This window comes from Hippopotamus amphibius, chromosome 15 (assembly GCF_030028045.1).
Source record: "Hippopotamus amphibius kiboko isolate mHipAmp2 chromosome 15, mHipAmp2.hap2, whole genome shotgun sequence".
Lineage (NCBI taxonomy): Eukaryota > Metazoa > Chordata > Mammalia > Artiodactyla > Hippopotamidae > Hippopotamus > Hippopotamus amphibius.
This window is the reverse complement of record NC_080200.1, coordinates 25,238,159-25,254,893: the sequence shown is the minus strand read 5'-3', so window position 1 is coordinate 25,254,893 and position 16,735 is coordinate 25,238,159. Positions and strand designations below refer to the sequence as shown.

The 16,735-nt window shown below is 35.6% G+C and overlaps 1 protein-coding gene across 1 annotated transcript; it reads left to right on the top strand.

Moving 5' to 3' along the window:
* Positions 1-13,783: 13,783 nt before the first annotated feature.
* LOC130837299 (olfactory receptor 2AJ1-like) lies at positions 13,784-14,749 on the top strand. Its single transcript, XM_057710123.1, has one exon. The coding sequence runs from the start codon at positions 13,784-13,786 to the stop codon at positions 14,747-14,749; it is 966 nt and encodes a 321-aa protein (XP_057566106.1).
* The last annotated feature ends 1,986 nt before the right edge of the window (positions 14,750-16,735 follow it).

Sequence of the window (16,735 nt, the reverse complement as noted above, 5' to 3'; positions counted from 1 at the left end):
GATGTTGAGTATGTTTTCATGGGTCTGTTGGCCATCGCATGTCTTTTTTGGAGAAATATCTGTTTAGGCCTTCCACCCATTTTTGGATTGGGTTGTTTGTTCTTTTGATATTGGGCTGCATGAGTTGCTTATATATATTGGAGACTTGTCCTTTATCAGCTGCTTCATTGGCAAACATTTTCTCCCACTATGAGGGTTGTCTTTTCATCATATTTATGGTTTCCTTTGCTGTGCAAATACTAAGTTTCATTAGGTCCTATTTGTTTATTTTTGTTGTTATTTCCTTTATCCTAGGAGATGGGTCAAAAAGATTTTGCTTTAATTTATGTCATAGAGTGTTCTGTCTATGTTTTCCTCTAAGAGTTTTATAGTGTCAGGCCTTACATTTAGGTCTTTGATACATTTTGAGTTTATTTTTGTGTATGGTGTTAGGGAATGTTCTGAATTCATTCTTTTAAAAGTTGGCCCACTTTTCCCAGCACCACTTACTGAAGAGGCTGTATTTTTTCCATTGTATATTCTTACCTCCTTTGTTGAAGATAAGGTGACCATGTGTATGTGGGTTTATCTTTGGGCTTTCTATCCTGTTCCATGTATCTATAGTTCTGTTTTTCTGCCAGTACCATACTGTCTTGATTACTGTAGCTTTGTAGTATAGTCTGAAGTAAGGGAGCTTGATTCCGCCAGCTCTGTTTTTTCTTCTCAAGATTGCATTGGCTATACAGAGTCTTATGTGTTTCCATATAAATTGTATAATTTTTGTTCTAGCTATATGAAAAGTGCCATTGCTAATTAGATAGGGATTGCATCGAATTTGTAGGGTGTTTAGGGTAGTATAGTCATTTTCACAATGTTGATTCTTTCAACCCAAGAACATGGTGTATCTCTCCATTTGTTTGTGTCCTCTTTGTTTAATTTCATCCAGTGTCTTATAATTTTCTGCATACAGGTCTTTTGCCTGCTTGGGTAAGTTTATTTCTAGGTATTTTATTCTTTTTGTTGCAATAGTAAATGGAGTATTTCCTTAATTTCTCTTTCTGATTTTTCATTGTTGGTGTATAAGAATGCAAAAGATTTCTGTGCATTAATTTCATATCCTGCAACATTACCAAATTCTGAGATTAATTTTAGTAATTTTCTGGTAGCATCTTTAGGGTTTTGTATATAGAGTATCATATCATCTTCAAAGAGTGACATTTTTACTTCTTTTCCAATTTGGATTCCTTTTATTTCTTTTTCTTTTCTGATTGCTGTAGCTAAATTTTCCAAAACTATGTTGAATAATAGTGGTGAGAATGTGAACACTTGTCTTGTTCCTCTTCCTATAGGAAATGATTTCAGTTTTTCACCATTGAGGATGATGTTGGCTGTGGGTTTGGCATATATGGACTTTATTATGTTGAGGTAGGTTTCCTCTGTGCCAACTTTCTGGAGAGTTTTATCATAATTCTATGTTGAATTTTGTCAAAAGCTTTTTCTGCCTCCATTGAGATGATCATTTTTATCCTTCAATTTGCTAATATGGTGTATCACATTGATTGATTTTTGTATATTAAAGAATCTTTGCATTCCTGGGATAAACCCCACTTGATCATGGTGTATGATCCTTGTAATATGCTGTTGGATTCTGTTTGCTAGTATTTTGTTAAGAAATTTTAAATCTATGTTCATCAGTGATATTGGCCTATAATTTTCTTTTTTGTGTGTGATGTCTTTGTCTGGTTTTGGTATCAGGGTGATGGTGGCCTTGTAGAATGAGTTTGTGAGTGTTCCTCCCTCTGCTATATTTTGGAAGAGTTTGAGAAGCACAGATGTTAGTTCTCCTCTAAATATTTGGTAGAATTTGTTTGTAAAGCCATCTGGGCTTTTATTTGTTGGAAGATTTTTAATCGCAGTTTCAATTGCAGTGCTTGTGATTGGTCTGTTCATATTTTCTATTTCTTCCTGTTTCAGACTTGGAAGTTTATACTTTACTAAGAATTTGTCCATTTCTTCCAGTTTGTCCATATTATTGGTAGATAGTTTTTTTATAGTAGTCTCTCATGATCCTTTGTATTTCTGCAGTGTCAGTTGGTACTTCTTGTTTTTCATTTCTGATTGTATGGATTGGAGTTTTCTTTTTTTCCTGATGAGTCTGGCTAATGGCTTTTCAATTTTGTTTATCTTCTTAAAGAACCAGCTTTTAATTTTATTGATCTTTGCTATTGTGTCCTTGATTTTTTTTCATTTATTTCTGATCTGATATTCATAATTTCTTTCCTTCTCCTAACTTTGTGATTTTTTTGTTTTCTTTCTCTAATTGCTATAGATGAAGATTTAGGTTGTTTATTTGACATTTTTCTTGTTTATTGAGGTAGGATTGCATTGCAATGAACTTCCCACTTAGAATTGCTTTTGCTGCATCCCATAGGTTTTGGGTCATTGAATTTTCATTGTCAGTTGTTTCTCAGTATTTTTTGATTTCCTCTTTGATCTCTTGGTTTTTTAGTAGCATCTTGTTTAGCCTCCATGCGTTTGTTTGTTTTACAGTTTTTTTTCCTTTAATTGATATCTAGTCTCTTAGCATTGTGGTCAGAAAATATGCTTGAATTGATTTCAACATTCTCAAATTTATTTAGGCTTGATTTGTGACCCAAGATGTAATCTATCCTGAAGAATGTTCCATGTGCCCTTGAGAATATAGGGTATTCTGTTGTTTTTGGATGGAAAGTTCTATAAATATCAATTAATTCCAACTGGTCTAATGTCTCATTTAGGGTTTCTGTTTCTTTAATTTCTGTTTGAATGTTCTGTCCATTGGTGTAAGTGGGGTTATAAAGTCCCCTACTATTGTGTTATTATGAATTTCCCCTTTTATGACTGTTAACATTTACCTTATGTATTGGAGTGCTCCTATGCTGCATGCATAAATATTTACAATTGTTACATCCTCTTCTTGGATTGAGCCCTTTATCATTATATAGAGTCCTTCCTTGTCTCTTGTAATAGTCTTTATTTTAAGGTCTATTTCATCTGATATGAGTATTGCTACCACAGGTTTCTTTAGATTTCCATTTGCATGTAATATCTTTTTCCATCCTCTCACTCTCAGTCTGTATGTGTCCCTAGTTCTGAAATGTGTCTCTTGTAGACAACATAAATATAGGTCTTGTTTTTGTATCCGTTCAGCCAATCTGTGTCTCTTGGTTGGAGCATTTAATCCATTTACATTTAAGGTAATTATCGATATATATGTTACTATTTCCATTTTCTTAATTGTTTTGGGTCTGTTTTTGGAAGTCTTTTCCTTCACTTGTGTTTCCTGCTTAGAGAAGTTCCTTTATCATTTGGTGTAAAGCTGGTCTGGTGGTGCTAAATTCTCTTAGTTTTTGCTTGTTTTCAAAGCTTTAATTTCTCCTTCAAATCTAAATAAGATCCTTGCCTGGTAGAATATTCTTTCTTGTAGGTTTTTCCCTTTCATCATGTGAAATATATACTGCCACTCTCTTCTGGCCTGTAGAGTTTCTGATGAAAGATCAGCTGTTAGCCTTATTGGGGGGGGGGGGAGGGAGTTCCATTGTATGTTTTTTCTTGCTTTTCCCTTGCTGCTTTTAATATTTTTTCTTTGTATTTAATTTTCAATAGTTTGATTAATATGTGTCTCAGTGTGTTTCTCCTTGGGTTTATCCTATATGGACTCTCTGTGCTTCATGAACTTGATTGACTATTTCTTTTCCCATGTTAGGGAAATTTTCCACTGTAATCTTTTCAAATATTTTCTCAGACCCTTTCTTTTTCTCTTCTTTTTCTGGGACCCCTATAATTTGAATATTAGTATGTTTAATGTTGTCCCAAAAGTCTCTGAGACTATCAATTATTTTCATTCTGTTTTCTTTTAAGGCACAAGAGAATTCTACCGAATATTCAAAGATCAGATTATCCTAATACTATTTGAATTATTCCAAAACATTGAAATGGAAGAAGAACTTAATGAAATACAGTGTTGACATTAAAACTTAAAGATAGCACAAAAATACTTTCAACCAAATTTCTACAATGCAATTTACCTCACTTGTTATAAATAAAATCAATAATGTAAAAAAAATGAAGAATCTGATCATATGAAAATGAAAACCCTGGTGTGGTCAAAAATAAAAATCTCTAAGCAAAGTCAAGTGACAAATGAAAACTGAGAGAAACATGTTTACATTTGTATCACAAAGAACTAATATTTATAATATTTAAAATCTTCTTAAAAATAAGAATTTAAGTCAACAATCATATAGAAAAATGGCAAAAGATTTGAAAGGACACTTTAGATGTATAGAAATGCACATGAGTCCTAAATACTAAAAACACATTAATCTTCTGCTCATAATAGAAATTAAAATAGTACTATATTAAAAACACAATGCCTCACCCATAAAACTGACAAAATTCCTAAAGTTTAACAATATGTGTTATTAGTGAGGCTGTGGAAAAGAGGCACTTTCAAACATTGTTGATGGGAGTGCAAAATGATACAATCCCTATACAAAGACATTTGTAAGTATTTATCAAAATTATACTCACAGTACCCTTCAACCCAATAGTTCCACTTCTAAAAAACCTACGCTGAAGTTACACTTGCAAAAATTTAAAGGCTATTTGTTGCAGCACCATTTATTATAATAAAGGAAACAGCTCAAATATCCCTTTCCCACTCCCTTTATTCGTACTCTTTTCAGGAAAGCAAGGTTGACACCCTGATGCTAATGCTTCTTCAACTTTCTTCATGGTTAAACAAAAATATACTAACATAAATACACATTTATGGAATTTTACAATTGTGTTATTCTACATGCCCTCCTGCAGTTTGTTCTCACTTGACATTATCTCATGGACATCTTTCCCAGTAAATATATTTGGATCTAGCACACTGCTTTTAACAGATACAAAATACAATATTATGAATGTGTGTCACAATGTTCAACCCATTTTCAGGTTTTTGTTCCATGGATACTGGTAACATTTAACATTCTTGAACATATATTTTACATTGTGGTGCTTTCATTTCTACAAAATAGTTTTAAGGGTACATGTGTCCTAACATGCTTTCAGGTTATTTTCTTAAAAGTTTGTAACAATTTGCCCTGTCACCAATAGTTTATGAGAAGGTGCATTTCCCTGAACCTTGAATAGTACTTGACAGAAATCATGAAATAAGCCTTTATATTCACTCTAAAGTGAATTGTCTTAAATAGAGATTTAAATTGGACCCTCAGATCATTGACACAATCATTAATATAATAAGCACTCATATAACTGCCCATATAGATATATATATATCTCAGACTACAGAATATGGGTTAAAATGGTGACAGGACCTAGGAACACCTTGCTGAACTGTATCTTCTTCCCATAATTTTCATTAGCCCTTCTCACTATTTATTGGTTTGCATAACGGATATTTTCTCACCTTAATGTTTACATTGTAAACACATCATCCAGGTAAGTCACTCCAACCTCTCTCCATCCTTTGCCCCAGTGATGAGTCCAGGGGTGGGGTAAAGGAGAAGCAGAGCTAAGTAAAAATGTTGGAAATATTTGTGGCAGCCTGAGTAAAAGACAGTGTAATCATGAGTGGTGGCTACTTTTCTTTGGAGAATAATTGTAAAGATTCAGAATTGATGGTACAAAGTGATGCTAATTAAAGCCTGGGGACAAGATGTTTCCAGGACATTCCCCCCTGAGGTCCTCAAATAGCAAAGCATCTAGATTTTGTCAGACAGAACTTGCCTCTGACCAGCACACTTAACTTATAGTCACTGCTCATATCAATGATAAGATTTGGAACAACAGCATCTTGGAAGTTAAAATGAGCCTCTATCTACCCACACCCTTAACAAATTCTAAGTCTTAAAAAAGGAGAACATAGCATTTCTCACCCAAGGAGCAGAACCGAAGACATCTGGGTTTCCAAGTAACAATGACAGAAATCACAAGGTAGCCAAATTTAACATTTAATCTTTCATAAGATAGCAGAAAATCTGCCTAAAGTTTTCTTGTATTTCCTAAACAGAATTAATCATATTGACACTTTAACAGTTAATTTCCATTAATAATGATAATCATGGGCTATCAAATATAATTTTCATTATCCTATGTGTATTATCTCTAATGGGCCAAGCAGATAAAATGCTCAAATTATACTGAGAATGTAGAAACAAAGTCATGGCTTATGGTGGTTAATAAATAGTGCCTACCTTCATGTTCTGTATAAATGTTTTTATTTAATAGTGTTTAGGCTTTTAGTTTTCCATCTCTAAGAAAAATTTTCCTCATAAGTTATATAATAGAGAAAGTTACATGTATTCTGGGTATAAAATTTTATAGTAATGATGGAGGTTAAGGTCACGGGCTCCAGAGCCTGATAGAATTGGGTTAAAGCTTCATCCCCAACATCTGTATGCTCTGTGACCTTGGGCAAAGAGTTAACATCTTTCTACACTTTGGCTTTGACATCTGTAAATTTGTTGTATCAAAAACACCCATCTCTGAGGGTTGTTGTTGGGGTTGAATGCTGCACTGTGTGTGAAGAGCTGAGCTGGTTTTCAATAAAGGAAGGCTTGTAACTGTTATTTTCTCTAGTCAATGAAATATGTATTGAGACAATGGGATCTGTATAACCTTCTTCTGGTTTTTCACCAAGTTGCATACTTTGGCTGCTTTTGCACAGTAATTTGAAAACATTAAAAATAGAATTCATTAACAATTCTATCCAATAACAAGAACTTAATATTATACCATAAGTCAAAGTAGATGATTACCACATAATCCAACATATATTTTAAAAACTGGCTTATGAAAGTGTAGTTATGTAAGAATCACCACACCAGTTAGTCTCTTAGAGATCTTCTCCAACAGTTCTTTTCTGACAGAAAACATTTGCAAGATCATGCTAAAACTAAAGCCATCATGGATGGGGCTATGACTTGCTTTGATTTTTTTCTGTCCCTGACTCATCCAGATTGCGGAGAGGTGACAGACAAGCATTTTCCCCTATCAGTGATCTATTTTCATGTCAGGGAGAAGGATAGAGGTGTCCTCATGGATAACACCTCTGCATCAGGATTATCAGGACTTATTTAAATCTGGACAGAGACAATGTTGATATTCAAGGAAGTAAGAATTGGACAGACAGAAGGCCACTGCAGGTTGTGGAGTGTCCAATCTCTCTCTGACCTACTGGATCTCTGGGGGAGAGGCCACAATAGATGGGGATGTCTTATGAGGCTCCTGGACACCATAACAAATAGCATTTCATTGGCAGGTGGGCATAATGGTGTCAAACCATGTTGGTTATTCATTCCAAGACAGATGGTACAAAAGACGTGCTCCCTTCTACCTGACTTTTTGACACTCAAGAAGATGAACAAGCACCTACAAAGAAAATGAAAGAAAGACAGAAAAAAGAAAAAGAAAGCACAGATAGAAAGGAGAGACTTGATATCTGGACTGTGTTGACTGAGGAGGTAAATTATTAACTGGGAATATATGTATACCTTATGTCATTAAAACATTCTGGTTCTCTGAATAATTTCTACTCATCTGATCTTAAGACTCAACTGAGACCCTTGTTAATATCCCAGGCCCTATCAGAGTAGATTTGGGTTGTGGTAAGGAGATCTGTATTTTTACAGAGTCTTTGAATCTGATGAACAGGTAACTTTAGGAAATATTGTTAGGTAGGTTGAGTGCAGGCTCTAGAATCTGCTCGCGAGGGTTACTTCACGGCTTCTTGCCTTTGGAAAATTAATCCCTCTAAGCTCCAGTGCTCTTATCAGTAAACTTTATATAAATTATTTCTCACCTCATGGATTGTTGAAAGAATTCAATTATACAATTTTACAAATGCATGTAAAATGCTAGCATTTGATGAGTGATCAATAATTATTATGTTATTATCATTATTGTTAAGGTGATGAATAGTACCAAAGGTTTTTGAATGTCAATGAACATTCAACATAGTAAATCCAATTGCTGTAACTGAGATGCTTTAACTGCCATGCGAATATACACTATTTCTCTACTAAATACTCCTAAAATGTGAGAAACAGAATCTATTTGCATGGCACTTAAAGCACCTTATTTACAAAGGTCTCTATTTATTTAAATATTTACATTGACCTAGGGCAAGAGGTAAATACACATATCAGGTCCTCCTTGAAATGAATTGAGTAACAATAGACCCATCAGGAGAAACACTGTGTCCCTTATATACATATCTTATTTTGAGGGAAAGAATGTGTTTCTGGGTATACAGTGATTTGCTTAATTAAAAGACATCTCAGATAAAAGATGAAAATATAGGCTTCTTGTTTGACTTTTAACCTACACCAGGACTACAGGTAAGAGAGGTGAGAATAACCTCACCTCAGGGCAGAAGAATAGATATGTGGAGAGTTAATTTTTGGGTGAGAAGAAAATATGACACAATGTGGATTACAGTAATGAAAGAGGCAGAAAGTTAAGTGGATTAAAGATGCTTGATAGAAAATAGGAAGAGACCATGGGAAAGTGCAAAGAAAATGGTGCCATATTGTATCACTCTTACTGGCAGGAGAGGTATGTGGCTACTTAATTATATCTTAACTTAATCACCAGGAAGACCCCAAATTTCACCATTGCTTTGACTCTGATGCTTGACATTCCAGCATTAGAGATCCTTCATTTTTCTTAAGGATTATTTTTCTGCTGAAAGTTTAACCTCTTCTCCACCCAAACATCAGATTAAATACTAGAGCAAGGTATGCAGACAATCAATAACTGAGAACATTATGGAAAATGACAGAAAGCCTGAGAATGTTGGGCATCTAACATCATCAAGGGAAGCCATCTGAAGAAGAAAAATTCAAATAGAGGAGTCGAAGTCCTCTTCATAATTTGGCTTAAGTCAGGAAAATGACCATGCAGTGTTTTCGTGGTTCATACCATCATAAACCAACATGGTTATTTTCCTTCCTGTCCCCTCTGTGATCCCTACAGATCAGTCTCAAGAGTGAAAATGGTAAAGGTGACACATGTTTCCCAGGTGCTGAGTGCAATAGTTCTGAGACCAAGGCACCAGCTAAATGTTTTCTGTCCAAATACGGTATGAATCATTATTAATATGACTCTATGACAACCTAAGTAGGCTGCCTGCCTATTTAACCTGTTCACAGAGTGCACTGGGAATCCTCAGCAGCAGCACAACACATGATCTGGGTGCCTGACACTTATCCTCATAAACTACCAACATTCAGGAAGCATGCTCTGAACATTTGCAATGTTGCAGAAGTTGGCTAAGGCTGGCTTCATAAAATCTTTATTAAAGCCATTAGCCTTCTTCTCTTGCCACTGCATCTCCTCTCCATCATGGTCATATCAATACCCATTGAGCCCCTTCCCCTCCATAAATAGACATGATAATTGCAACATCACATCCCACTTTCTCTCACTTTTCTCCACAAAGCCTGAGATGTAAATTCAAAAAACTGCCCAAAATCCTATTCCCTTTGTTCCTCTGCTCCATTATGCATAGTGTTCTTGACACCTGGAATGCCCTCTCCCAAGTGGAACCACTCTCACTCATCCTTTAAGATGTAGTTTAAGTATCACCTCCAGCACAAAGACTTCTCTTATTTCCTTGCAGCTTTTGAACAATTTTCTTGATTAAAAAGTCTCATATTTTATTATAATGATGGTCCATCTGTTCTCTTTAGCTTACTGAGGCGAGAGGTGAGGTCTTACTCATCATTGAATCATTATAGTTGGCACTAGAGTTTGTCCAGCACAGACACTGGACTCAATAGGCATGTATAGAGTGAAAGAATGACTGAATGAGTCAGCAAAATGAGTCATGGAAAAAGAGAAGGATTAATTTCTGAATTTGTCAATATGTAAATCTGGAATTCATCTACTTTACCATAAATATTAGTAGATGACTACATGGTTTTCTGAAAATGTATACTCTTACATGTACCCTATAATAAAAGGAAAAATGATGGAAAATGTGAGTTTTTTTTTGTTGTTGTTCTGGAAGTAACTTAGAATAAAATACTGGATGCAGCTGAAAGACAGAAGTAACGGGATTTCAGGTTTTACTTGACTTACCGTGTGAGCTAACAATTACAACACAACATTGAGTTAACTTGGTCTAGTCACTTAATCTCAATGAGTTTCACTTCTTTGTTTATATAATGCAAATATTTTACTACATCTCTGTTTCTCAATCTGACCTAATCATAAGAACCACTTGGAGAATATGTTTTAATAAGTCTGAAGGAGGAGACAGGTATGTTTTCAACAGGCAGCAGTAGGTAACTCTGGAATACTTGATTTCATGGAACTGTAAGAATCAAATATTGTATTATTAACTTCCCAGAAGCTATAAAACAGAAAATATAGAAACAAGAACTTATTTTGTCACGTAATTATTGATAACCTACTTCTTCAATGTACTGGCGTAAGCAATCTTGGGAGTTCAAAGTATTTAAGGAAAAAACAAAACAAAACAAAACAGAACCTCTCCTCTGAAATCATTAACAGTCTACAGGGTTGTACAGCAGAAACTGGTACAACAATGTAAAGCATTATACTCTAATAAAAATCTGAAAAAAATAAATAAAACTAATCAAAGTTAAAAAAAATCACAATTTCTGAAATTGAAAATATATGACTGGAAGTACGTAATAATTGAAAGGCGATAACAAGAGCACAGACAATGAATTTGAAGAAAGACCAATAGAAATTATCTTATTTAAACTAAAGAGAAAAATAATGATAACCTAGGAATTATTGAAAAATATCAAAATGGTGAAAATACACGCACTTGGTGTTCTAGAGAGAGAATGGAGAAGAAAATTTGAAAGAAGACTACCTGAATTTTTCCTAATTTGGTGAAAAAATAAGTTTACCTATTTATAAAGGTTAACAAACTCTAAGAATAATAGATATGAAGAAATTCATGGCTAGTTTCATCATACTCAAACTGATGAAAATCAAAGATAAAGGGAATTTTTTAAAAAGCAGAAATAGAACACGATATGGAAACGATAATTCCAAATATTTGCTCAATTCTCATCAAAAACTTTGGGAGCCAGAAATCAGTGGAACTACTTCTCTGAAGTGCCGAAGGAAGAAGTTTGTCAGTGTAAAATTTTATTAAGCACATGTTCAAGATGTAGCAAAGACATATTCAGATAAAACAACAACAACAATAACAACAGGAAATATTTATCCACAAATAACTCTGGTTTGAGCAAGACTGCAACATACACTGTGAAAGACTGATGAACATGGAAGAAGATAGGGGAGCAGTTGGCAGCTGGGAGGACCGCGGAGGAGGGAGAATTTGAGCTGGGACTTTGAAAGTGGGTTGTATGATTTATCAGTGAAAGTAAAACTGCATTGCTCTTCCTCTATCCACTGGTTTTTGAAAAACGTGCCTCAAACCATTGGCTTATTCAAACCCTTCCCTCTACACCGCACTCAGAAACCTGTTATAAATTCTTGTACTTAACATTTTTTTCCTTCCAGTTTTATGGAGATGTAATTGACATACAGCACTGCATAAGTTTAGGGTCTACAGCATGATTTGATTTATGCACATCATGAAATGATTGCCACAACAAGTTTAGTGAACATCCATCATCTCATATAGACACAAAATTAAAGAAACAGAAAAAGTTTTTCCCTTGTGATGAGAATTGTTATGATTTACTCTTATAACAGCTTCTGTATATAACACACAGCAGTATTACTTATATTTATCATGTTGTACATTACATCCCTAGTACTTATTTATCTTATAACTGGGAGTTTGGACCTTACTAAAAGGACTACCCTCATCCAGTTCCTCCTGCTCCATCCCCCACCACTAATAACCACAAATATTATCTCTTTCTCTATGACTTGATTTGTTTGTTTTTGAAGTATAATTGACCTACAACACTATATTCGTTCCTGCCACACAACATAATGATTCAATGTTTCTATACTTTTTTTTCTTTTGGCTGTGATGCATGGCATGTGGGATCTTAGTTCCTGGACCAGGGATCAAACCCATGCCCCCTGCAGTGGAAGCATGGAGTCTTAACTACTGGACCACAAGGGAAGTCCCTGTTTCTATACATTTTAAAACGATCACCATGATTAGTCTAGTTACAATATGTCATCACACAAAGATATTAGTTATTGACTATATTCCCCACACTGTACATTTCCCATCTCTGACATTTACTTTGTGGCTGCGAGTCTGTACCACTTAATCCCCCTCACCTATTCTCTCCTCCCCTCATCCCTCTACACTCTGGCAAACTATCTGTTTCTTCTCTGTATCTATGACTCCCTCTGTGTTTAGTTATGTCTGCTCACTTGTGTTTTAGATTCCACATATAAGTGAGCTCATACAGTATGTGACTTTCTCTGTCCAACTTATTTCATTTAGCATAATATCCTCTAGGTCCAATGCACTTTACAGGTGAACCTTCAAGAAACATACCAGAATCACTCTGATATACTATGTGAATGTGCACAGCTCTGTGAGTAATAAGGGACCTGAAGGCACTGATTCTGCCACTTGTGCAAAGTAATTCTCTAATTATGCCTGATATATGCATTTAACGCTGCTGCCCATGCAATGTTCTCAAATCTATACTCATTACTTTTTTTTAATCACACATCACCCCTGTGTTATGGGTATGCTTTAGTTCAGTTTCATGAAGGAAAGAAGAGAGGCACAGAAGGACAATTCCCCTAGGCCAAGGATATGAGGCAGGTAAATGTAGTCATTTGGCAGGAGCTTCAAACCCTGGTACTGATCTTCTAGAGGTCAGACATTTAACTGGTTCATAATACTCCTACTGCTTATAGAGCTTATAAATCCAACCAAATCTTTGCTAAACAGAAGATATTCCATCTTTTAAAAGAAATCACTTCTTGCAAGCTGTATCCTATCAATCTCCTCCATCATGACCTTGTGTCCTCCCCTTGTGCAGCATCAGCTAGTACTGGGAATTACCTTGATGATAGGTTCAAACTTTATGCAGAGTAGGATGATTTCTGGGAAACTGGCAAAAATCATATTTTTTAGGTTCCTCTCTAAATACCGGTGCTATAGTTAGTCATTCTGTTCTACTTCAGCTGGCTTAACAGATGCTTGAGTTGGGATCAAAATAAAGAGGACTCATAGGCAGATGGGAATGCTCCCTATGTGAGAAGGAAAAGGTGAACACAGCCCACACTCAGTTCTGAAAAATCTTGTCTTTACTCAGGTTACCAAGGGCTCTACTTCCCATCTTCAAGAGAATCTTCTTTATTTTCCATGAAGCCTCATAAGACTAAGTGAAAATGTTGACTTTTCAAAATGTAAAATCATCATAATTCTTCTGTTGAAGCTGTGTCTGCTAAAGGAACTCAAGGTGATGATTGAATTATTTTTTAAGAAATACACATGAAAAATTTTCATCAAACTGATGGACTTTTTATTGATAGAATGTTAAATGTACCTAAGTTCTTATTTGGTAACTATCAGTGATACATTTGGTAACAGTAGATACACTGTGTAAACACTAGTTTATTAAATAATCAATGAGAGATAGTTAATGAAAATTACATATGTTGAGAAGATATGCATAATACTGAAGAGACCACAAAGAACAAAGTCAGTATGAATATGTTCAGAGCAGTCCTGGGAGTAAGGAAAGTAGACAAGATCTACAGTAACGCATCATCAAATGGAACAGTGATCTCACAGTTGTTTCCAGGGCAATAATGTTCAGCCATGGAGAGAAACAATAAGACTATAACCACAGATTTTATTCTCCTGGGGCTCTGGCCTGAGTTAGGCCACCTTGTGATTCTTATCTGCCTTATCCTGCTGGTCTACTTTATGGCTGTTGTGGGCAATGCTGTTCTTATTCTCCTCATCTGGCTAGATTCCCGCCTCCACTCCCCCATGTACATTCTGCTCAGCCAGCTCTCCCTCATTGACTTGGCCTTGATCTCAACTTCTGTCCCCAAAATTGTCACAAACTTCTCAGGGAAAAGAACCATATCTCAGGTAGGCTGTGGAACCCAGATCTTCTTCAGCTTAACCCTGGGAATTGCTGAGTGCCTCCTGCTGACCCTCATGTCCTATGACCGCTACGTTGCCATCTGTAACCCACTGCGTTACTCAGTCATTATGAGTCATATCACCTGCAAAAAGATGGTCATTGGGTCCTGGGCAGGAGGAGCAATAACTTCGCTGGTTCATACAGCCTATGCCATGCATTTTTCCATTTGTCATTCCCGAGAGATCCCACACTTTTTGTGTGAGGTTATGGCCCTCTTGAAACTCACTTGCAAGGACATATCAGCCTATCTGAGGTCAGTGGTGGTCTCAAGCTTTCTGGTGGTCCTCATCCCTCTAAGTCTCATCCTTACGTCCTACACCCTCATCTTCCTTGCTGTCCTTCGCATGAAGTCCCCTGAAGGCACGAACAAGGCTCTGGCCACCTGCTCCTCCCACCTCTGTGTGGTCATCCTCTACTTTGGTCCTGCCATATTGGTCTACATGAGGCCTGGGTCCTCTAAGACACCCAAATTAAATCAGTCTCTCTTTATGTTTAATGCCATTCTTACCCCTATGCTTAACCCTCTCATATATAGTCTAAGAAACAAGGATGTTATAGAAGCTTTGAAGAGTATATTCATCCGTAGATGCCCCCTGAGAAAGATGAAAAGAAACCTACAGTGCTATACTTGAATATAAACTTATGTTATCATATTTCTTCAAATGGCTTTCAGTAGCCTTTAAGATTTGACAAATTCTTTTATAAAAAAATAGAAGTGTTGTAGGTCATTTGTTTCAATTCCTTGTTGTGTGAAATAAAAATAAAACATAAAATAATCCATCCATTGTCTCAGAGTACCAGCAAAAGAGCCAATATTTCTCACACAAAATTCTGAAAACAGGCTGCTTTTCTAAATAACACAGAGGATCATTTTTGCTTGTATATGCCCAAGTTACAAAAGCACTCAGCTGCTTCAATATACCTGCACCTCAGAACAGTGAGAAACCTCACAATTTCAGGATGGGCTCAGGAAGGAGAATTTCTGATAAGGACTTTCAACTCTTGTGGCATTGAAGTAGTGTGATATTCCTTGAATTCACAAAGGTAGCTTCTAGATTCCCAAAATCTCACTTGCTTTCAATCCAAGGTCAGCATTTTGTTTCATGAGAAATAAAGGATAAAACTGCCTTCTTCCTCTTGGCTCCCACAAATTTTCCTGTTTCTTTGTGCTCCTTCTGAGTTCATACCCACTGTCTAATGCAAACACAGGACCAAACAAGACTACAGAATTCTGACAATCTGAGAAACTGGAATAAAATAATGGTACCTACCACCTAGCATTGCTAAGAGGATTAAATGAGTTAAAATGTGTAAATTACTTAGAACAGTACAGGCAGGGATTAAGTGCTATGTTACAAAGATCCTTGCATCTGAAGGTAAGGCACTGAACTTAGCACTCAGTAGAGAAGTGAGACAACTAGACTCTTTAAGGCCTTCTGATTAGGCATGACAAATGGAGCTTCATTTTATTGGTAATAAAGATGTACTATATTCACTTTAGGAGGAATGCAAAATGACTGAATGCTAAAATCAGCCTTTAGTCAAGGTTGAGACAAAAACAAAAAAGCAAACAAGCAAAAAAGCAACTTTCTTCTAGAATATAAAATAAATCTAAAATTTTATCAAAAATAGAAATGATAATGGTGCTTTATTAACAAAAATTTGGTAGTCAAATTATAAGATATCATAATTGTTATAGATAACAATAATTTATCAGCACTATCAGCTCCTGTGATCACTGTATGGGAAATTTGTGATATTAAATACACACACTTTTTAGTTAAAGTCAGGAAAAATAGGCTATTTGGGGCTTATTTTAGCTAGTGCAGCACACAGCTGGCCCTTTCCTTCCTCTTTAATGAGAATTGCCTTTAGCAAAGCCTTTTCTTCTCTAATTCCTAAGCTAGATTTTTTTTGTTGTGATGAAATTTGTTGTTTAAGTGTTGATTCATTTGGTTTGGTGGATTTTCCATGCTTGAAGATAATGCTTTCTGAGTATTTTTAGAAACAGACAATTTTTTTGCCCTCACTTGTTATTTCTAATATTTTTGCACATGGCAGAAAACAGGAAGGGTCAGCTATGTCTCCTAGTATATTATTCTGGAATGACATGGATTAGAGTTTAATTTGCATCCTACACCAGTGGCAAATACCAGACAGGGTAGAAGGTGTATCTAAGAGAATATGAGCTCCAAGGTCAAAATAATTACAACCTCCCCTAAAGAAAGACAGAAAACCTGAATAAATATTTCATCAGAAGCACAATTTAAAAGATTTCCTTTGACATTGATACAATAATAGTAGGAGACTTTAACACCCCCCTGACATCAGTGGACAGATCTTCCAGACAGAAAATGAATAAGGTGACAGAGATCCTAAAAGACAAAGTAGAACTATTAGACCTAATTGATATCTTCAGAACATTACATTAACACACACACACACACATGCAGAGAGAATATACATTACTTTTAAGTGCATATGAAACATTCTCTAGAATAGACCAAATACTAAGAAACAGAAAGAACTCAACATATTTACAAGGATGGAAATTATTTCAAGCATCTTTTCTGACCACAATAGCATGAAATTAGAAATCAATCTCAGGAAGAGAAAGG

Coding starts and splice junctions, on each gene's coding strand:
- LOC130837299 (XM_057710123.1), top strand. CDS start 13,784: ATGGAGAGAAACAATAAGACTATAACCACAGATTTTATTCTCCTGGGG.